Source organism: Rhincodon typus, chromosome 4, assembly GCF_021869965.1.
Source record: "Rhincodon typus isolate 14 chromosome 4, sRhiTyp1.1, whole genome shotgun sequence".
NCBI classification, from domain to species: Eukaryota; Metazoa; Chordata; class Chondrichthyes; order Orectolobiformes; family Rhincodontidae; genus Rhincodon; species Rhincodon typus.
In genome coordinates, this window is record NC_063335.1 from 116,337,643 (window position 1) to 116,361,788 (window position 24,146).

The window sequence follows — 24,146 nt, forward strand, 5'->3', positions numbered from 1 at the left end:
TACACACCAGGCCTTGTTACCACATAGCCTGCCACTACACACCCCCTGTTGTTAGTCACTAACAGTCCCCATTAACAACTATTCACCCTCCCAGCCTGATCGTTAGCAACGCCTTTGTCTGTCCAACTGTCTTTCTCTCTCTTCAGGCTCTATCTTATCGTTTACTCCCAACCCCACCCACGTCCCTATTTTCTGCATATAAACTGACGTTTTCCCAGCCACCATCAGTTCTGAGGAATGGTCACCGGACCTGAAACCGTTTTTTCCTCCACAGATGCTGTCAGACCTGCTGAGCTTTTCCAGCAACTTTGATTTTGTTCCTGATTTACAGCGTCCGCAGTTCTTTTGGTTTTTTACCTTCTTGCCAATAATTCTCATCACGACATATTTTGGGTTTCACCACAACCACTCAGTTTCAAATCTTATCACAGCTTCAATGTGGCCACAGATATAAGAACTGAATGCCAGGGGAGAGGCAATTGAAGCTACTGATCACATCAAGACTGCTTTTGACTGAGAATGGCACCAAGGAGCCCTCCAGAATGGAGACGAATCGAGGTCAAGGAGAAACCACCCCAATATTTGGAGTGTTATGAGCAACCGAGCGAGACAGCCCTTGATGTTCAAGAATAATCACGACCATGCCAAATTACTGCTGCAGATGCTACACAAAGATGTGACCGTAAACCAAACAAATAGCACTATTGACTGAGTCCACCACTATTAACTTTCTCATGGTTACAGACACTTAGTTTGACAAACCAAGTTGAGTTGAGGAAAAGTAAAGATGTATTTAAAATAAGGCTAGAGGGGTCAGTAAGGAAGAAAAGTAGAGAAAGTGACACTGATGGGTTGAGATTAGGAAGTGGCTCTTGTTAAGCATAATCATCATTGATCTGCAAAAAAGATGACCATGTAAATATGATCAGCAGCTACAAAACTACAAAGTAGGCTTTAGACTATATACTTCTTAAAACTAAGAAACTGACTGTGAAACAAGAGTCTTACCAAAAGACTAACCTCTTAGTTGTCACAATAATACCCAATCACAAACCAAGATTAGTTAAACCTAGGAATATTCAAAATGCACTCAATATCTTCACAGACTGCTATAAGTATGACATTTCTGCTGTAATGCTGACTGTTTTGAGATCTGAGAAAATGGAAATTACCAGTGAATTTCTCAGTCTTTATCTGCCTGGTCAAAAACAGTTTTAAATCAGTGTGGCCACTGCATATGGTGGAATGGTGGCTCAGTGATTGGCACTCTGAGGCACCAGTGCTAGGGACCTGGGTTCGATTCTACCCTCAGGCGACTGACTGAGTGGAGTTTGCACATTCTCCCCGTGTCTGCGTGGGTTTTCTCCAGGTGCTTCGTTTCCTCCCACAGTCCAAAAATGTTAAAGTTAGGTGGATTGGCCATACTAAATCGCCCATAGTGTTCAGGGATGTTTAGGCTAGGTGGCTAGGTGGGTTGGGGAGAATGGGTTTGGGTGGGATGCTCTGAGGGTCAGTGTTGACTTGTTGGGCCGAAGGCCCTGTTTCCACAGTGCAGGGATTCTATGATAATGATTCTGTGATATATCAGTTTTGTTCTATAGTTAAGTGTTCATTTCAGTGGACAAGAATGTTATGCCAAGCAATTAAAATCCAAAAATAAACACAACAGAAAACCAACAATAAAACACAAACAAGCCAAACCTGGGACCCTCTGCCAATTGGTTCCTTTGGGGGAAACAGTAGAGAGAAGCACAGATTATTACACAATATGGGATGAGTACTTAATTCTGTCAAACAGACACTCACTACAAGTGCAAATTTTCAAATTGGGGCAAGCAGAAATCCCGTACTTCCAACACTAATAGAGTCTTCAAGATAACTGAAAACAGTGATGTGCTCAGAACTGAGATAACAAGGTGTAGAGCTGGATGAACACAGCATCAGAGGAGCAGGAAGGCTGACGTTTCGGGCCTGGACCCTTCTTCAGAAATCATGTGCTCAGAACTGAAGTCTAACCAACTGATTAGACATTGCAGTTTCAAATTCTTGATAAACTAACATAACAGAAGTCATCACTAGGAAACGAATTCATTCTTCTGTTCAGCAATCAGCACTGACAATACATCAGGATCAAGATATTGTATTCAAAAGCTAGCCCACCTACAAACACACGCCCCCAGGGTGTGTTAAACAGTATTGAAAGTTTCTGCTTGTTTACCATTTACAGGCCTTTGAGTAGATTCTAAATATCAGTTTGTGAATGGAAGGATATTAATAGGCAAACTTGAAAGGCTTTAGAGTGCAATTTGCTTAAAAAATATGTTCTAAGAAACTAGCAAATAAACTGGACATTAATAAAAAATACTTTTTTTGTTATGTACACAGTTAGTACACACAGTCAGTTCTGCTATAATGCATGTTCTGTCAATGCGAATATTATGTAATGCGATCGACAAATAGGAGAACGCTATTTCTAAAACACGAACTTGTGTTGGCTATAACACGATTCCATTGGTGTGTGGACGAGTATGTGTCGACATCACACAATCATTTCACGGGCTTTGTCGTGAATACATACAATGTTAGTGTCGAAAGAGTCTCTGTGCTAGCATCACATGATCATTTCGTGGGCTGTGTCATGAAGTGTTTTCTGTGAGACGTATAGTACAACCTCCTCCCCTATCAAGTCATCTTGTCATTCTTTTCAAGGGAAAGTGTTAAATTTACTTTTATTTCATTATTAGATCTAAATTAAACATTTATTCAAATTGTGCTATGCTTTGTGTTAGGTTTTGGAATGATTTTGGGTGTTTTTTTTGGTGGTCTGCTCCTAATCCCACTTTTCCCATAAGCCCCATTATTTCTACAGCACAATTTTATATTACGGGATATTGCACAGGAACACAACTATCGCGTTATAGCAAAACTGACTGTATTTCTAAACATTTTCTTAATTCATTCTTTCATGAGATGTGGGTATCACTGGCCCATCCCAACTGCCTTTGAACTGAGTGGCATGCTTGACCATTTCCAAGGTTGTCAAGAGTAAACTACATCGCTGTAGGTCTGAAGTCACATGTAGGCCAGACCAGGTAAGGATTTCAGCTCTCTTTCCTAAAGGGCATATATGAACCAGATGTGTTTTTTTTATACAAGATTTTGTGTTTACTTACATTAGGCTAGTTTTTTGATCAAGGTATTTATTGAATTCAAATTTCACCATCTGCCATGGTGGGATTTGAACCCATGCCCCCAGAACATTAACCAGCGCCTCTGGATTATTAGTACATTGATATTATCATTATGCTATCACCTCCCTGTAACAGCATTATATTATTATTCTAGACACAGAAAAAGTTATCCTTAATAACCAAGGGCGTTGAAGTAGAAGGGCAACTATAAGATAAGACTGTAAGATATATCAGCAGAATTAGGCCATTCAGGCCATTGAGTCTAATCCAATGTTCTATCATGGCTGTTGGAATGAAAGACAGCTTTGGTAAGACCACAGCAGAAGTACTGTGTATAGTTTCCATCTCTCTACCCCTCAAAGAATAGCTTGCCTTAGAAATGCTGCAATATAGATTCACTGGATTGTCTGAGCTGATAGAGCGGTCCGAGGTGCAGGGATTGAATAAAAAGGGGGCCATATTTTCTGGAGTTTGGAAGATGAGGATGACGTGTTTTGACGGTTTGACAGGGTAGACATTGAGTAACATTCCCTCTAAGCTACTCGGCTGAGTAGATGATGCCAGCATTGACTTCACGCTTCAGAAGTCACAACCATGCATGAACCTTGGACCTTAGAAATCATGTAGAGAAAAAGATATTAGGGGGAAGGCTGTTTCTTACAGAGAGTCTACAACTGGATGCCATATTCCCAGGATAAAGGTCAATGGTGGTGGCATAATGGATTATTAGCACGCTGACATTACCAGAGGCTCTGGTTAATGTTCCTGAGACATGGGTTCAAATCACACCAAGGCACATGGTGAAATTTGTATTCAAAAATTTGCATTCAAATTAAAATAAAAATTTTGAAATTAAAAGCCCACCTAGTGGCAGCCATGTAACTATTGTCGATCATCATGAAAAACCCAGCTAGTTCCCAAATGTCCTCTAAGGATGAAAATCTGCCATCCTTACCTATTCTGGCCTACGATTTACTCCCGACCCACAGTAATGTGGTGACTCTTCACTGCCTTCTGGGTGATTAGCAATGGGCAAGCCTTGCCAGCAACCCACAGCCCGTGGAATGAATAAAAACCAAATTTAAAGGAAGAACTAATTTAATTTAGGCTGTCTATGCTAATGGGGACTTTAAACAAAAACTTAAATCTACAATTTGATTAATTATTCAGTATCATTAACTGTAGTCTGAACAGGCAAGCAGCATTTGAATTTATACATATGAAGTCATTATAATTTTTAAATTTACTTTTTTTGTGTAGGGACAGCAAATAAAGAGAATAGTTTAACTGTCTCTTCCTTATATCTGAAATCACACATAACTAATAACAAAACTGAGAAGATTCAATACTAACTTGTTTTTCCAGTCGTTGTCGGTTTTGGCTCGTTGCTTGCGAGCAGCTCTTTGTTTTTCTTCCAACCTCTTCTTTTCTTCACTGGCTAAGTCTACACAAGGTCAAACAGGCATGTTCATCAATATTTCTGCAATAGTTAAACCAGCAACTACATTTCTGTAACAGACTTAGCAATGACGTGTGTTCAGCTTTGGCAGTCAATCCTTAAATTTATATTGCACTTGTATCATGAGGACTGAAAAATAAGAAATTCAAAACCGTTTTCTTCTTTAAAATTCCTGAATGGTCAAATATAATAAAATGCAGTTTCCATTAAATTCTTGCAGATAATCCAAGTAAACTGTAATAACAGATTTATATAGCACTTTGCGTGTAATAAGACGTGCTAATGTGCTTTATAGAAGCGACACAAAATAAAATGACTTCCAGCCACAAGATGTTCAGGGATGAACAAAGCTGGGTAAAAGAGGTGGGTTTTAATGAGAGCCTGAAAGGAGGAGAGCGAGGTTTAGGGAGGGAATTCCAGAGCTCAGGACCCAAGCAGTTATTAAAAGCCAGCATGTTAAAGAGGTCAGAATTAGAACAGCACAGACATCGCAGAGGTTGGGGAGATGGAGAAGATTAGAGATAGGGGAGGAGTGAGACCACAGAGGGTTCTGAAAACAAGGATGGGAGTTCTGAAATCGAGGTGCTGTTTAACTAGGGATGAGCATGGGATAAGAAGTGAACAGCATTTGGTGCAGTTTAGAGTATGGACGGTGGAATTCTAGATGACCAAGGGTGCAGAGGGTAGAATGTGGGAGGCTGGACACTAGTGTGTTGGAATTGTCAACTCTGGAAGTAACAAAGCCATGAGTAAGGGTTTCTGTTATAGAAGATTTCAGGCACAGCATAGAGACTGGCAACGCCATGGAGATGGAAATAAGCAATCTTAAGGATGGCATTGATAGATGTTTGAAAAGCTCTGTCAGGATCAAACAGGACAGCAAAGTTATGAAAGAGATGAGGTGGCTTCATGCGATTGCTTAGGAGGAGGGGTGGAATCAAAGGCGAGGCAGCAGTGACTGTGATGGGGATCAAAGACAATCACTTCAGTATTCCCAACATTTAACTAGAGGAAATTTCTGCTCATTAATTATGAATGTGGATGAGCAGTTTGATAATCTCAAACAATGGATGAGTTTTGAGGCGTACCGATGAGGTCGGGTTGGGGGTGGGGGGGTGGTGTCATCAGTGTCCCCTCACCAATTATGTCCACAGCGTGATGCTTCATCCTACCCACCTGCAGATGCATATATCACACCATTATTACTTAATCTTACACTTCAAAAATCCCACCCAAAGACAACTGACAATATTAGGGGAGGAATTCCATTAATCTATTATTTTCATTACACTTTTTTTGGCATGATACAATCAATAACTCAATTCTGGATTTTGTGTTGATAAACATCTGGTTCTATAGGATAGACAACTTTTGACTAGGAAGTACCAAAAGAGACCTTCCCATATGGCCACACTGATTCAAAGAAACTTCCAGGCACATCAAGTACTCAAGTCATTCAACGTCTGATATATTGGGAGGAATATATTGGAGGACACTGGAGTGGGGACCATGAGGTGAGGGATGGGCATGGGCACAGAGCGGAAACACTTGCGTGCAATTCCTGACGTCAGGAAAACTGTCACTCACTCAATTATCTAACATTAAACTTGCTTATACAATTGTAAGTAGTTTTCAAGTGCACTGTTCATTTTATTAGCTATACTGTATCATAGAAACAAGGACAGGAGTAGACCATTCAGCCCTTTGAGCCTTCCCTGACATTAAATATAATGGCTGATGATCCAACTCAATATCCTGTTCCCACACCCTTTGACCCTTTTAGTCCTAAGAGCAATATCTAACTCCTTGAAAACATTCAATATTTTGGCCTCAGCCAGAAAAATTCCATGGGCTCACTACTTTCTAGGTGAAGAAGTTTCTCCTCAAATGGTCCTGGACTCCAGGGTTACTGGAAACATGCTTCCTGTGTTTACCCTGTCTATTTGTAACAAGTTTATAGGTGTTCATGAAACCCCCCCCCACCACTTCTAAACTCCAGTGAATATAATCCTAACTGAACCAGTCTCTCGTCATATGTCAGTCTTACCATCCCATGAATCAGTTTGGTAAATCTTTGTTGCTCTCCCTCAATAGCCAGATTATCCTTCCTCAGATAAGGAGACCAAAAGTTTTACTGGCACTCTCTCTTATGTTAAGAAACAGATAACGAAGGCTCCAAAAATAATAAAAAAAACTTCTCTCCATGTTTCCTTTCAGAACAATTTCTAACTGCTAACATTTGATCGTACCTATATCACCATTTTCCATTGCTTTAATGTCAGGTCTGAATCGGCAATCAGTGGGTGCGATAACAGTCTCCATTTCTTTATCCAGTTCATTCAGTGACATCGCAAAGCTGGTGAAATTGTACATCTGGAAAATATTCCAAAAACATTCTACAAAAATAATTTGGCTCAAGTCCAATATTGTAGAAATGAAAACTACTGACATTTAAAATCGGAAAGACTTTGATCTCTGTGCCATTTTTCGCAACCTCAGGGTGTGCCAAAGCAGCACTTTGTTGGTAGAACAGAATCACTGGCGACGGCAGGCATGCCAATCTTGCACACTGCAAGATACCACAAGCAGCATGTGACAACCTGATTTTTGCAAATGCTGGCCAAGGGACAAGTACAGGCCAGTACTTGTACAGTACTGAATGGCTCACTTGGCCATTTCAGAGGAAGTTAAGAGTCAATAACATTGTTGGGGGTAACACAGGAATAGCTACACATGAGCCAAACCAGGTAAGGAAGGCAGATATCATTTGTTAAAAGACATTAGAGAACGAGATTGATTTTACAAAAATCAGTGATAGTTTTATGGTTGCCATTAGTGCTTTCAAGTGTAGATATTTAAAATTTCACTAGGTGCTGTGGTTGGATTCAAACCACTTCCCATAGCATTAGCCTAAGCCTCTGATTTTTGGTCCAGGTGAATTACCTGTACTTTACAGACTTCCCTATTCCAATCCTAATCATATCCAAGGAATCTGGAGACTAACCTGTTGTGAGTTTGGTGGTCGAGGTGTTATCTTCCAAAGCAGGCGACTCCCTGGTATAACTTGTACACTTTCAGAATTGTCTGGCAGTGGCATTTCATCTGGTTCTGATTTCTCTGAAGCTACTAGCTAGGAATAGGTGCATCACAAAAGATGCATGTTATTATAGAACCAATAAGACTACGTTACTTTCAAAAAACATGAATACAGCACTACAAAGTCTTTGAAACATGCCACTGTCGATAAATAGTCCCAGGTCAGGAGTCATGGGCAAAGGGACTGGGAGGAGAAAATGAATGCTGACCACTTTGAAACATTACTAAAAAAACCGACAGCCTCCTTACTGCATTTACAACATTACCCCAACCTCAAAAGGATAACTACAGGACAGTAGAAAAGAGATTCAAGCAGCAAGGTTTACTGAAGGGTTATAGGCAGTTGGTTAGCTCTGTTGGCTGGATGGCTGGTTTGCACCGCAGAATGATACCAACAGAATGGGTTCAATTCCCACACTACTGAGGTTACCAGGTGTTATAACATGGAGGTTGACCGCCCCCCTTTAATAACTAAAATCGAAACACCCAGAGAAGCTTGTCTCACCTCATAATCTGTTAAAGGAAGTGTGAGAAGTGGTATAACCTGCCTCGCATCTCCCATTCTGTTATAAAAGCAGTGGTTAACTGAAATGAAATCCTTTCACTCACTTTGTAATCAACAAGTAACAATTTATTTATCTAATTCTATCAGTGAACAAATTAACAGAACTACCAACAAACTGAACAATTCCCCCATAACTACTAACTATTCCTGAATAAAACAAAATTCTAATGGTATGCTGTTCCAATAGAAACAAATTCCACTTAAATAAACCACATTAATAAAAAACAAAAAATTAAAACTTAATCTCTCAAAACCACAGTCAGGATACGTCTTCTAGACTGCTCCGTGGCCCCTCCACAGACCGTCAGTCAGGAATGCCTTTTTCTGAATTCTTGTGACATGAACATTTAGCTAAGAGTGCCTCTATACCTTTATTTAGGTCATGGTTATTCTGACAGCTTAGAGAATTCTGTGAGAGGCAGTGATTTTCTCTTTAGAGCTGCTGGTTGTTAACTTGAATAGATGGCAGTGGCTCTTACACCGATTTTCAAAAGACCTCTTCTTTTATACCCTCGATGACCTATTAATTTCTTACAAATAGGATTGGTCTTGGGTTGTCAAAACCATTAGATTTAAATTTAATTGATTTCTAGTTTCTAAGTGCCTGGTTTAAATTAATTGGCTAATTTTCAAACTGGTTGCCTAACTGCTGCCTGGTTTGTTAACCACATAGCGTTTTGATATAATGTTTCAATTTCAGGAGCTCTCTGTGCACTTGCACAGTTTTTTTTTTAAAAATTCTCCAAGCCTAGAAAAAACACATTATCTTTTAAAGGACCATGAACTCTTCCCTGTATCATTTTATAAACATCAAATTCCAATCCACAAATACTCTATCCAACTTCGCAATACCTCTCCACTTTAGAAAAAACAAACCATCAGGATGAAAAGATGGCTTCATTTCTTTTTTTCCCTCTAAACCTTAATGCCATTATTACTAGACCCATAGATCATTAGTCTAGAGTTACACATTTCATATTAGTTCTACATACATATATAACATTGAACACTATCATTTCTATCTTGTATTCACATTTTTCTTTTAAACCCACGATAATGCATTCGCAATAACATTTTCACGACCTGCAACATGTACAATCTGTAGATTAAATGCTTGTAAGACAAGACTCCAACAAAATAGGTTCAGATATAGTAGGAACTGCTGATGCTGGAGAATCTGAGATAACAAGGTATAGAGCTGGATGAACACAGCAGGCCAAGCAGAGGAGGAGCAGGAAAGCCGACATTTTGGGTCTGGACCCATCGGAAGGGGACAGGGACGGGGAAGGGGACGGGGAAGGGGACGTCCAGACCCGAAACGTCAGCTTTCCTGCTCCTCTGATGCTGCTTGGCCTGCTGTGTTCATCCAGCTCTACACGTTGTTACTCCAACAAAATAGTCTGTGTTCTTGTATTTAAATCTTTTCAAAAATGCCAACGGGTTATGATCAGTGTACACAATCGTCTCTGATACATTAACATTAAAATGTTGTATGGCCAGTACCAAGCTCAATAGAGACAAAAAAAGCTGCTGATGCTGGAATCCAAGTAGATAAACAGGAGGTTGGAAGAAATCAGCAGGCCAGGCAGCATCTGGAAGAAAGGAGAAGTCAACGTTTTGGGTATTACCCTTCTTCAGGACTCAATAACTCTTCTTCAATGGTTGAATACTTTCTCTGGTGGATATTGCGTTTCTTTGAAAAATAACTGATGGGCCTTTGAATTCCACAGTCATCCTCCTGTAAAAACACAACTCCAAACTCTACAGTGCTTGCATCAATAGTGACTTTAAAGGATTTCAAGAAATTTGGTGCGGCTAAAAGTGGTGGAATGGTTAACACTGCTTTTAAATTCTTAACAGCCTCCTGGCTTGTTCTGTCCACCTGAAATTTCATATTCTTCTTTAACAAATCCATCAGTGGTGCCACCACGTTACTGAAGTTTGGTACAAACTTCCTGTAGAATTGGCTCAGTTCCAAACATTGTAGCACCTCCTTCTTTGAGGATGGTCTTGGAAATTCCTCTATGGCCTTCGTCTTCATGTTCCTCGGTGTTTTCTATCCGTGTCTGATGGTGTGTCACTTTCACCTTTGCAAATTCTGTTTTTGCTAAATTTATGACAAACTTTGCCTTCTGTACTCTCTCAAAAAGCTCTGCCAAATGTGCCATGTGATCTTTCCATGAATGGCTAAAGATCACTAAATCTATATAGACAGCACAATTAGTCAATCCTACCACAACCCTGTTCATGAGTCTGAAATATGGTTGGTGTATTCTTCATTCCAAAGGGCATTACTTTAAATTGTTATAGTCCATTACAAAAGCAGAAACTTTTCTCTGTCCGACAAAGGTGCTTGTCAATAACTGCAAAGTAAGTCAAGCTTTGTGATGTAAGTGGCTTGTCCAACTTTTTCCCCACACAAGCCTCCTTGGAATTGGTTACAAGTCTGATTTAGTCACGGTGTTGACCTTCCAATAACCTACGCAGAATTGTTGAGTACCATCAGGTTTGGAAACCAACACGATCGGCGAATTCCACTCGCTTTGACTCGGTTTGATGATGTCTTCTTGGAGCATTGCTTCCACTTCCTTCTATACCTGTGCTGCTTTGACAGGATTAAGCCTGGAGGGGTGTTCACAGATCATAGAATCCCTACAGTGTGGAAACTGGCCCTTCAGCCCAACAAGTCCACACCAACGCTCAGACCCATTCCCCTACCCTTTCCCTGTAATCCACCTAACCTACACATCCCTGGACATTATGGGCAATTTAGCATGGCCAATCCACCAAGCCAGCACTTCTTTGGACTGTGGGAGGAAACAGGAGCACCCAGCAAAAACTCACATAGATACAGGGAGAATATGTAAACTCCACACAGATAGTCACCCGAAGGTGGAATCGAACCTGGGTCCCTGGCACTGAGGCGCAGCGGTACTAACCACTGTGCCACCGTGCTGCCCCATAATGGGTGTTGTTTTGTCATAACAGCATTCCCTATGTTCACCTCATGTATTTGTCTATAGTATTTGTCCTCCCCATTCTATTTCTATATATGTCCTAATAGTACTGAAACAAGCCTTTCGATTCAGTTCTCTGTTCCTGAGACAGACAGCTCACTACCCTATCCCATCCTTTAAGGACTTCTTCACTATCCAATTTATTCTGAGACACAAATTCTGAATCATCTAGATTTGATTCCTCACTTGTGTGACAGTAACTAATACCTGTTTCTCCAGTTCCCTTTACCTATCATAGCAAGGTTTCAGCATGTTCACATGGTATACCCAAAAAATGTTTTTTCCTATCTGGCATCTTTACCAGATAATTCACCTGACTTAATTTCTTCTCAATCTGAAAGGAACCACTAAACCTTACTTTGAAGGGATTCCCTATCACTGGTAACAACACCAATACTTTATCCCCATGGGCAAACATATGAATTTTAGATCTCTTATCTGCCTCATGCTTCATTAGATGCTATGTCACCTTCAAATTCTGTCTAGCCAATTCACTGTTTAATCTTTCCCTCACCTCAGATACACAATCCAACTGTGAGATCTTTGATTTTGGATCTATCAACATTTTCCTTAATTAATTTTAAAGGCCCTTTTACTTCATGTCTGATATCAATTCAAATGGAGCAAACTGAGTTGATTCATTTGGGTTATCTCTAATAGCAAACCAAATAAATCGGATACCTTTATCCCAATGATTTGAGTAATCCTGGCAATAAGCCCTCAGCATTGTCCTTAAGGTCTGATGCCACCTTTCCAATGCTCCCTAGGATTCAGGATGGTATGCACTTGACTTAAAGTGCTGGATGCCTAAACTATCCACGACCTCCTTAAATAGTGTGGCAGTAAAATTGAACCTTTGGTCTGAATGAATGTCCCTAGGTAGTCCCTAATGGGTAAAGAAAACAAGCAACTCCTCCACAACCTTTTTTGCCTTGACATTTTGCAATGGAATTGCCTCTGGAAATGTGGGGTAGACACATCCATTATGGTTAGCAAATATGGGTTTCCACTTTTGTTTCTAGGGAGGGGGCCTACACAATCAATAATAACCCGCGTGAAACGTTCTTCAAATGCTCAAATTGGCACCAAAGGCACTGGTTTTATTATTGCCTGTGGCTTTCCTACCATCTGTATGGTAGGACAGGTACGGCAAAATTCAACCACATCTTTATGTAGTCCAGGCCAATAGAAATGCTTCTGTAACTTAGCCTGGGTCTTCCTCACTCCTAGATGACCTCCTACAGGTAATTCATGTGCTACCCACAATACTTCCTAACCGTAAGCTACTGGCAACACAATCTGGTGAACGTCCACTCATTTCTCCTCTATACTAACCTGCCAAGGTCTCCATTTCTGCCTTAGGATTCTATTCTTAAGGTAATAACATTCTGAGTAGACTTTATTACATAAATCTTTTATTGCCTTATCTTTTTGTTGTAACCCCATTAGTCTTTCAGAACTAAACACCTCTGCCTGATCCTCTACCTGCGTAGGTTGTTCCTTTACCATTTTCATCAAACACGATGTCAGCTAACTGGACCTCACCTCCGTCATCTTTTTCTTTGGTTTTCCCCTCTTGCTTTAACTTACACATTATAGTCTGTCAAAGGAAGTGCAAGAAGTGGTATAACCTGCCTCTCACCTCCCAATCTATTAAAAAGGAGTGGTTAACTGAAATGAAATCCTTTCACTCACTCTATAATCAACAAGTAACATTTTATCTATCTAACTCTATCAGTGAACAAATTAACAGAACTACCAACAAACCAAACAATTCCCTCTTAACTACTGATGATTCCTGAATAAAACAAAATTCTAATGACATGCTGTTCCAATAGAAAGAAACCCCACTTATATAAGCCAAACTAATAAAAATAAATTAAAACTTAATCTCTCGAAATTACAGCCAGCATACATCTTCCAGAATGCTCCGCAACCTCACCACTGGTCCTCAGTCTGGAACACTTTACTCCGTCGAATTCTTGTGTCAGGAATATTAGCTAAGAATGCTGCTATACCTTTATTTAGATCATGGTTACTCAGAGCTTAGAGAATTCTGTGCAAGCCAGTGATTTTCGCTTTAGAGCTATTGGTTGTTAACTCTAATAGATGGTAATTGCTCTCACACCGATTTTCAAATGCCCCTCTTCTATTAACTTCTTACAATAAGATTGGTCCTAAGTTGTCAAAACTATCAGATTTAATTTTTTTTAGTTTCTAAGTGGCTGGTTTAAATTAATTGGCTGATTTTCAAACTGGTTGCCTTACTAATAAAAACTACTGCCTGGGTTGCTAACCACACAGCCTTTTGATTTGTTTCAATTTCTGGAGCTCTCTGTGGACCTGCACTTTTCTTTTCTTAAATCTCCAAGCTTATAACAAAAAAAAAACACATCACCTTTTAAAGGGACCACACACTCTTTCCCCCCTCCTCATCATTTTACAAACATCAAATTCTAATGTCCTGCCTTCCAATCCACAAATACTCTACCCAATTTTGCAACACCATGAAGGACTCTCCTCAACCTCTTCCCTTTCCTGAGGCATGGTGATCCTCAGGTAAAACCATCACCAGTGGTCTCTAAAGGAGACAGCAGCTCTAATGGTTTGGTAGGACTATAGTGATTTTACTTATACTGAAGGATTTCAGTGCATTAAATGGGTCAAGATTTTATGAACGGCTTTAGGATCCAACCACAGGGCCAAATGGGAATCCCAAGGCTACACTTGGTGTCAGTGAAATAGGTTTTAAAATCTTCCTGGAGGCGCCTCCAGACCCGTGATTCCCAGTGGGGTGTAGGTAATTCATGCCCAATCTGAGGGCTGGTAGCTCTGGAGCCTTGGATGCCCACCAGAGGAGGTTGAATGCAGCGAAGGAAAGTCAGGCATCAAAAGGCACCTCATCACAGCCACTTGCTTGGAAACAAAAATAGAAAATTCAGTTTTGGAGGGAACAAGCAGGCAGACCCGTCGAGTGTTCCAAAGGAGTCACAAGAATGGTCTTTACACACTGATACAACTTAGGGTCACAGAGCCTCCATAAAATCTAAAAGCAGGAGCAGAAGTAAGATAGTTGGGGCCTGAAAGCTACCCCACCATTGAATTAAGCCATGGCTAAGCTGATAATATTATAACTCCACTTTCTTGCTTATACGTCTGGGCCCCCTATCTATCAAAAAATCTGTCAAACCCAGTCTTGAATCCATTCAATTACTCAGCCTTCACTGCTGTTGAGGTAGGACTATTTCACAGATCAACAATTCTCCAAGGAAAACATTTTTTCCTCATCTCAGTCTGAAAGCATTCCCTAGTTCATCCACCCTGTCAGGTTCCCTCAGGATCTTACAGGTTTCAGTTACTTCACCTCTCATTCCTTTGAAGTCCAATGAGTATCTATCCATTCTGCTCAATTCTCCCCCATTAAATAATCCCTCCATTCCAGGGATAAGCCACCTGAAACTTCTCTAAACAGCCTCCAACGTAAGTATATGCCTCCTTAAGCCAGGAGGCTAAAACTGTACACAATACTCCAAGTGCATTCATACCCATGGACTGTACAGTCTGTAATTAGAATTCTCTGCATTTATATTCCAGCACCATTGCAAGGAAGGCCTACATTCCATTTGCCTTCTCATTTACAATAGTCCCACCCCCAGAGAGAGTGTCTGTACCAAGCCAAAGGCCTCCTTAATTAACTGGGAGCTACTCTGCCACAGACAGAATTCTAGGTCTGGAAAATTAGTTTAAACAGGGCCTTTATCTAAATTACAGCTCACCTCGGTTCAGGAGGCAGGCCTTCTGTATCCCAACCATATCCTTGTTCATCACTGGAAAAGTTCCGTAGGTTATTGCCCAATGCAACACTTCATTACTCCCCCACCTCCTCAAATAGCACTCCCCCCACTGAGGCCAGAAAATTTAACAAAATTATAGGAAGGTAAGACAAATGGAGATAGTCAGGTGTTTGGGAGGGATTTCTATAAGAATGAGCCTCAGAGGCTGAAGGTACAAACCCTAACAATGGGGTTTAGGGAGGGGTGAACATATACAAATGACATGGGAGGTTTGACAGTGTGGAGTTCCGTAGAGCTGGAGGAGGTTTGAGATAGTGAGAAAGAGGGCTCTATAGGTATATACAGAGAATGAGTAGAATTCCTCTGTTTCTTGGGCAACTGGTGCCCAACCAAGAACAAATCCAAATGAATCCAGTTCAATACAAATCCCCACTGGAGCTATTGGTATTACTACACAGAGTAAAGAATGACAGCACCCATTTCAGCCAAACTTTTGGAATGGGTCATTTTTAAATTAATTCAGAACGATTCCATACTTACTGGTTTGCTCAACTTCCTCTCCTCGGAGTTTTTCTTGTCATTTTTTTTGTAGGCATCAAATGTATTGGGGTCAATTGCCCACAGACACTCTGTCCATTTTCCATAGACAGCACAGAGCTTCTTCTTACTGTGTCAGATCACAGAAAGGATGCAGTGTAATCAATCAAGTGTGACAGATTATTAATTCATCAGTACTGTGAGATACCATTACATTATCTTAACAAATGGAGCAGCTCCTTTGGCATGAGAACTGAAGCATGCAGCAGACGAGGGGGAAAGGTGACCAGGTACAGCTTAACTTAATCTACTCCGCTCCCATCAAACCCTACCATTCCCTCCTCTTTCTCCACCTACCCACCTCAAATCCCGCCAAACCATTCCACAGGTATCATCACCCAACTGGAATATTGTGAAGGGTTTTGGGCTTCTGAAGCAGTGGTTAGCACTGCTACCTCACAGCACCAGGGACCTGGATTCGATTCCACCCTCGGGCGACTGTCTGTGTGGAGTTTGCACATTCTCCCTGTGTCTACGTGGGTTTCCTCCGGGTGCTCCGGTTTCCTCCCACAGTCTAATGATGTGCACACTAGGTGTGGCCATGCTAAACTGCCCGTAGTGTTCAGGGATATGGAGATCAGGTGGGTTATAGGGGGATGGGTCAGTGTGGAATTGTTGGGCCGAAGGGCCTGTTTCCACTCTGTAGGGATTCTATGATTCTTATTTAAGGAAGCATATATTGGCATTAGAGGCACTGCAGAGGAAGTTCACTACGCTGATACCAGGTATTGGAGGGACTGTCTCATGAGGAGAGCTTGAGTAGATTGAGCCTGTACTTGGCAGAATGTAGAAGAATGAGAGGTTACTTTATTGAAACATATAAAGGTTCTTAAAGTAATTAACAAGGTGCAGAAAGGTTGTTTCTCCTTGTAGGGCAGCGTAGGGCCAGAGGACATCATCTCAGAATAAGGGGTACTACTACATTTAAGATAGAGATGAGGAGGAACTTCTCTCAGAAGTTTACGAATCTATGGAATTCTTTACTACAGAGGTCTGTCAAGCCTGGCTCGTTAAATTCCAGACTAAGAGACACACATTTTTATTTAGTAAGAGAATCAAGGGTTAAAAGGTAATAGGCAGGAAAGTGGAGTAGGGGATTATCAGATCAGTCAGGATCTCATGGAATGGCAGAGCAGACTTCATTGCTGAATGGCCTACACTTCTGTTCTTATGTCTTTGGATCAAATGGAATAAGATCATATCACCTCTCTCTCCGCTGCAGGTACTGGGAGAGGCATGCAAAACAGAAAAAATACTTTAGGAAGAAATTCCTTCCAAATGATCATGGTATGAATATTCTTGTTTGATATGATTCAAGCAATCATAGGGTTACTGATGTTCATGTCTGTAGATGGCTAAACAAGCTCATGTTTTTATTCCAATATTTTCTTTTAGTTAAACAGCAGTAAAGCTGCATGGCAATCCTGAAATCTGCCTTGAATAAGACCGTGCACTTTCAGATCCGTTCATGGGATGTGAATATCACCGGCTGGACAAGCATTCATCGCCCCTAATTGCCCCTGAAATGGTGATGCTGAGCTGCCTTCTTGAATTCCTGAAGTCCATGTAACTAAGGGTCACCAACAATGCTGCTAAAGTTGGAGTTCCAGGATTTTGACCCCGTGACAGTGAAGGAATAGTATTATAATTCCAAATAAAAATAGCAAGTGGTTTGGAGGGGAACTTGTGTGTTACCACATATTTGTTGCTCTTTTCCTTCTAGGTAGTAGAGGTCACAGGTTTGGAACTTGCTTTCTAAGGAGCCTTGGTGATTTTTTAAAAAAATTCATTCATGGGATGTGCGCATCACCGGCGGGACCAGCCAATCCCTAACTGCCCAGAGGGCAGTTAAGAGTCAACCACATTGCTGTGGGTCTGGAATCACATGTAGGCCAGACCAGGTAAGGATGGCAGATTTTTTTCCCTAAAGGACATTAGTGACCAGATGGGTTTTTCCTGACAATCAGCAATGGTTTCATGGTCATCATTAGACTCTTAATTCCAGATTATTATTGAATTTAAATTCCATCGTGTGTCATGGCGGAATTCGAACCCAGGTCCCCAGAATGTTACGTATGTCTCTGGATTAATAGTCTAGCGATAGTACCACTAGACCAGCGCCTACCCCTGCAGTGTATCTTGTAAATGGTATACGCTGCTGCTACTGAACAATGATGGTGGAGGAAGTGGATGTTTGTGAATGCAGTTCCAATCGAGCGGGCTGCTTTGTCTTGGATGGTGTCAAACTTTTTGATTGTTGGAGCTGCACTCATCCAGGCAAGTGGGGAGTATTCCATCACACTTCTGACTTGTGCCTTGTACAGAGTTGATAGTATGATTAGAGCAATTTAACCTAATGCAGGAGGCGGCAAGGGAAGGGATAAATGAGCTGGGGGTGAAGATGGAAGTGAAACCACATTGTGGTGGGAATCAGAAGTACATGAGATAGCGGAGGTCAGTCTCATTTACTTGATCAGATTTACAATGAAACTTTTGGCATTTTGTATCAGGAGTGTGAAAGAGATTTATGGTGAGAGAATGGAGTTGTTCTTTTTCCTAGGATGGTCCAGGAATAGGAAGAGATCTTCACCGACAAGAGAGAGTCCTAATAATTTTTGCTCATGGTTTCGTGAAATATGCTTTAAAACAACCAAACCAGACTTACTTCAAGATACAAATAAGAAACTGTAGTGGGGGTGTATCATACCTCTAGTGATATACCTGTATGATAGTACCCCAGTACAATACAGTTGGCCCTGACAGGTTTCCCTGAGCATCTCGTCTGAATCTTAAGTCAGAACGATTGATGTACTAGTTGTAATGACAGTGACCTCTGCTTCCAAAGGCAACTGAGCACAGTTTTGACCTTCTTACTTACAAAACGAGGCATTTCTTGCAGATGGAGAGCAACAAAGTAACTAACTCCATGAGAAAAGAGTAAATCGACTGGAGCTTTATTCTGCGGAGTTTGGAGGAATCAGAGATGATCTTAAACAAACAAATTTTTTACAGCGTTCAACAGGGTAGGTGCTAGAAGGATACTTCCACCTGGCTGGAGGTCTTGAATTAGGGAACACAATTTCAGACAAAAGGGCAGGGCATTTAGGACTGGGATGAAAAATGTCTTCACTCAGAGGGAGGCGAATCTTTGGAATTCTCTGCTCCAGACATCTGTGGAGGCTCAGTCATTGGCAATGTTCCAAACTGAAACTGATACATTGCTACATATGACAAAAATCTAACTATGAGGGGTATGCAGGAAAATGATGAAGTAAATGATCTCAATGAGATTAAAATTAATTAAAATCTCAATTTTAATTTTCCAAACACTGACTGGGTCTACCATAGTGTTAAAGGTTTGGATGGTGAAGTACTTGTTAAGTGTGTTCAAGAAAATTCTCTTTATCAATATGTAAATGTTCCTACTAGAGAAGGAGCAAAACCTGACCTTCTCTTGGGTAATAAGACAGGGCAAGTGACTGAAGTGACAGTAGGGGAACACTTTAGGTCAAAGTGATCATAATTCTATTTATTTTGAAATAGTTATAGAAAAAGATAAACATTCCATAAAAATTAAAGCTTTTAATTGGAGTTTAATTTGAGGAGGCGGCGATTGCCTAGTGGTATTATCACTGGACTGTGAATCCAGAGACCCAGGTAATGTTCTGGGGACCTGGGTTCGAATCCCGCCATGGTAGATGGTGGAATTTGAATTCAATAAATATCTGGAATTGAGTCTCATGATGCCCATGAATCCATTGCTGATTGTTGGAAAAAACCCATCTGGTTCACTAATGTCCTTTAGGGAAGGAAACTGCCATCTCTATCTAGTCTGGCCTACATGCGACTCCAGACCCATAGCAATGTGGTTGACTCTTAGCTGTCCTCTGGGCAATTAGGAATGAGCAACAAATGCTGCTTAGCCAGCGAAGAATGAATAAAGAAAAATTGGAGTAAGTCAAATTTTAATGGAATGAGACAAGAACTTTCAAAAATTGTTTGGAGTAGACTGTTCGCAGGTAAAGGGACGTCTGATAAACAGGAGGCTTTCAAAAGTGATAACAGGAGTTGAGTCATTATGTTCTTGTTAGAGTGAAAGGTAAGGTTGGTAGTACAAAGATATTAAGGTTCTAGTCAAAAATAGAAAAGAATCATATATTAGATATTAACAACTGGTTTCAAATGAATCTCTTGAACAGCATAAAGAGTGTTGGGGCATTCTTAAGAGGAGATCAGGAAAGCAAAGAGAGGATATGAGATAGCCTTGGCAAATGAGGTTAAGGATAATCCAAAGAGATTCTACATTAAGAGCAAGAGTACAACTACAGAGAGAATAAGGCCCCTTAAAGACCAAAGAAGTAGTCTTTGTGTTGAACTCTTGGAGATGGGAGAGATATTAAATGAATATTTTGCGTCAGTTTTTACTGTGGAGAAAGAAATGGAGGCTAGAGAACTCCAGGAAATAAATATTGATGTTTTGAAAACAGTTCACATTACAGAAGAGGAAGTGCGGGAAGTCTTAGAAAATATAAAGATGGATAAATCTCCAGGACCTGATCTAGTATATCCCAGGACTTTGTAGGAAGTTAGGGAGGAAATTGTAGGGGCCTTTGCAGAAATATTTATATGATTTATAAATGTGGGTGAGGTGCTGAATGACTGGAGAGTGGATAATGTTGTGCCTTTGATTGAGCAGGGATGTAAGGAAAAGCCTGGGAACTATAGACCTAGGAGACTGACCTCAATGGTAGGTAAGTCGTTGGAAGTGATTCTGAAAGGTTGTACAGGATGGGCATTGGTGAGGCCACTTTTGGAGTACTGTGTACAGTTCTGGTCACCCTGCTATAGGAAGGATATTATTAAAATGAAGATGGTTCAGAAAAGATCTACAAGGATGTTGCTGGGACCTGGAGATTGGAGTTATAAGGAGAGGCTGATTGGCTGGGACTTTTTCCACTGGACTGTAGGAGGTTGAGAGGTTTATAAAATCACGAGGGGCATAGATATGGTGAATAGCAAAGGTCTTTTCCCTAGGGTAGGATCTTTCAAAATTAGCTGGCATATTTCCAAGGTGAGAGGAGAAAGATTTAGAAGGGATCTGAGGGGCAACATTTTCAAACAGAGTGATTCGTGTGAAATAAACTGCCAAAGGAAGTCATAAATGCAGGGGCACTTATAACATTTAAAAGACATTTGGACAGGCACATGAATAGGAAAGGTTTAGAAGGATATGGGCCAAACGCAGGCAAGTGGGACTAGTTTAGTTTTGGGAAACTTTGTCGGCATGGACTAGTTGGACCGAAGCATCTGTTTCCATGCATTATGAATCTATGACTCCTCTCATCGTAGTCTACATTTATTAGTACTGGTGTGATTGGCTTAGCACATCTTCTGAAATTCCATTTGCACAATAACCTTATTTGTTACAACTGCAGCTGTAAAAATAAACATCCAGCTACCTCATTTTTAAGGTTATTTGAAATCAGCAGCATTAATTGGAACAAAACCACAGAAGGAAGCCATGTAGCCCTTCAAGTCTGTTTTGTCAGTCAGTGCGATCATGGCTGATCTGCAACATAACTCCATATATCCATCTTTTCTCTGTATTCCTAAATATCTTTCTAAGGTGTGATGCAAAATTGCTTACAGTGACTCTAGCAGGGTTGGTAAAGTTGAAGCTAGAAAGCAGGTTTAGCATCGCTGCAATGTTTCAGATGACGCGATACCAAGGTCAAGCAGAGCATTAAGGGCAAAGGATTATCTTTAAATACAACTGCCTGAACAGATTAAGCTTACCTTTTGTCCTGGATGTAACCTTCAACTTTGTGCAACTCTTTACCAAAAAGGCCACATGGCTTGAAATTCAGAATGCATTTTTCCCCAGTTCTGCAGAAAAATTATCTTCATAATTACATCTTAAAATTGTACTAATTTTGAAAATCTGAAGGAAGTCATTCATTCATTCTTACTTGTGATTAATTATTTCAACATTTCCATATTGTTCAATCCAAAGCTGACCAACGATAATGTTATGGACACAGCAAGTTGGATTTGTCCAAGTGTAAGCTTCATTGTGCCTGCGAGAAAATGCAAAACATTAATCTCAAATGCTGTTACATGGAGCAGGGTCATCAGCATCTGAAAAAGAAAGTCATACTCTTCTTTAAATTATCTGTTATTTTTAAGTTTTCTGGCCTTTCATTTCACATGCCAGCTTAGTTCTTTGCAAAAGAAGAAGATAAAATGTCCACATGCTCATGAAGATAAGAAAGGTTATGACTAAGAATTGGAACTTTTTTGCAGCCTGAATCAGTACTGCTGGTTTGGACAAAGCTTAACCAAATACAGAATTAAAAACTTCCTGCTACTCTGCGTGAGCTGCGCTCTACAGAACTGATCTGTTCAAAATGTATCACATTCCTGTTGAATCTGGGCTTTTTGAGTTTATTACCTGCAATTTTGTACCATAGGCTGGAGGGTGCAAGCCAACCCCTAATTTATCTCAGTCAGCCTTTCAGGCATTGGAGAGGAAACTCCCCTGCCAATTAAAGTGCTTTAAATTAACACTTGAATGTGCGATCAATGTACAATTTGGCACTTTACATTACAGGTCCTTCACAAAACTGTTCAAAATGAAACCAATTCACAAATTATCTTGTACTTTATGATCTATAGCTTTAGCCAAATAAAAATCACTGATAGCTGATAGATTGTTGTTCTTTAGGCAAAGGCTACATTTGTTGATATCAATGCCCGAGTGCTATGGACCACTTTAAATGGCATGTATGCAGGAAGGCGTGGTGGTGGTGGATGGGAATGTTGGGTTCTGGGAGGAGCACCAGAGGAGAGCTGGGGTGGAAGACAGCTGGAGGGGAGTGCGGAAGGGAGACAGAGGAGGAGAGTGTCTCCTGGCTCCTTCTAGCATCACCCCACTCCCCAGCTTCTGGGCCCTCTTCCCTTCTCAATGCAGGGCATCCCCCCCGACCCCCATTCAATGCCTGGGATCCTAACCCTAACCCACTTAAGCCCAGTTCTATGTGATGACATCAGTACTTGGAACCAAGCATTCCCCAACGAGCATGTATACACAATTGCTCACAGTTGCTGGTGTCAGCAAACACGAACAAGCTACAAATGTTTTGTGCCTGTGCAACTACATATATGTCCCTCTTGGCTTGCACTAAGGATACAAGTTTATCTGCCACATATTTAACAAGGCCCAACAAGATCCCCAAGTTAAACAGCCAGAAAGATTTGATTCCCAGATTGTGCTGAGTACACAGTCAATTCTTTGGTTTCCTCATTCTTTCCCAAGTCTACTCCAGTTGTATCAGAGACAGTAGGAACTGCAGATGCTGGAAAATCTGAGATAACAAGGTGTAGGGCCTGCTGTGTTCATCCAGCTAAGCAGCATTTTAGGAGCAGCAAGGCTGGCGTTTCGGGCCTAGACCCTTCATCAGAAAATTTTCTGATGAAGGGAAGGGTCTAGGCCCGAAACATAGGCCTTCCTGCTCCTATGATGCTGCTTGGCCTGCTGTGTTCATCCAGCTCTACACCTTGTTATCTCTACTCCAGTTGTACCTGTTGAACACACTTGATTTAAGACAAGATCCCCTCATTAATCAGGGGTACATGAAGGCTCTGGGAAAGCATAAGCATTTTTCTTTGGCTTGGGTATTCACCCAAATTTACCTAAATTCTCATGTAAGGATGCAGTCTTGCAATAACCATTAGTAAACAATTAGATTTTCCTTTTACATAAGTTAGGGACAGATGGTAAACTGCTGTAGTACAAAATCCCCATTGTTTAGCAACACATTTGCACCCAAGACCAGTTTACAAGAACTCAATTTTAATATTAACAGCTCGCCTTTAAGCAAACTGCTAAATGTTCTTTATCACTGTTCACCCATATTACAACCAAATTCATCAAGCCTGGCTGCAGAACAACTCTTGTGGCTTCCAAAGCTGCTGAAACTTAACTGTTACTTTAAAGCAGGTTCGCTCTCAAGAGCATCCAGAACGGTTTCTACACTAACGTCTTCCTACACACATCCACTCCTTCCACCTCAGATACTCAGCAGCAACAGCGTTCAGCAAAGAAATGAAACTGGACAGACCAGCCAGTATCGATCTAGGTGCCAGAAAAGACAACAGCAGAAACATCCCTGTCGACCCTGCAAAGTCCTCCTCACCAACATCTGGGGGCAAGTCTGAGAGCTGTCTCACAGACTTGTCTAGCAACAGAAACGGAAACAGAAGTTGCTGGAAAAGCTCAGCAGGTCTGGCAGCATCTGAGGAGAGAAATCAAAGTTAACATTTCGGCTCCTTCCTCAGAATGGGTCACAAGACCTGAAACGTTAACACTAGTTTCTCTTCAGAGATGCTGCCGGACCTGCTGAGCTTTTCCAGCAACTTTTGTTTCTG

At 40.9% G+C, this 24,146-nt stretch overlaps 1 protein-coding gene across 3 annotated transcripts in view; it reads right to left on the reverse strand.

Moving 5' to 3' along the window:
* LOC109920582 (oxysterol-binding protein-related protein 1-like) overlaps positions 1-24,146 on the reverse strand; it is a 198,949-nt gene that overhangs the window by 7,400 nt on the left and 167,403 nt on the right. For 2 of the 3 annotated variants that reach the window (XM_048595574.1, XM_048595573.1), the window contains exons 20-26: positions 21,689-21,796; positions 21,516-21,605; positions 15,663-15,789; positions 7,655-7,780; positions 6,900-7,023; positions 4,545-4,635; positions 1,702-1,725 (exon numbers count right to left, since the gene is read on the reverse strand). In XM_048595574.1, the coding sequence (XP_048451531.1) occupies positions 1,702-1,725; positions 4,545-4,635; positions 6,900-7,023; positions 7,655-7,780; positions 15,663-15,789; positions 21,516-21,605; positions 21,689-21,796 (690 nt within the window). The remainder of the gene's footprint in view (positions 1-1,701; positions 1,726-4,544; positions 4,636-6,899; positions 7,024-7,654; positions 7,781-15,662; positions 15,790-21,515; positions 21,606-21,688; positions 21,797-24,146) is intronic. The other variant, XM_048595575.1, reaches the window with a different exon arrangement.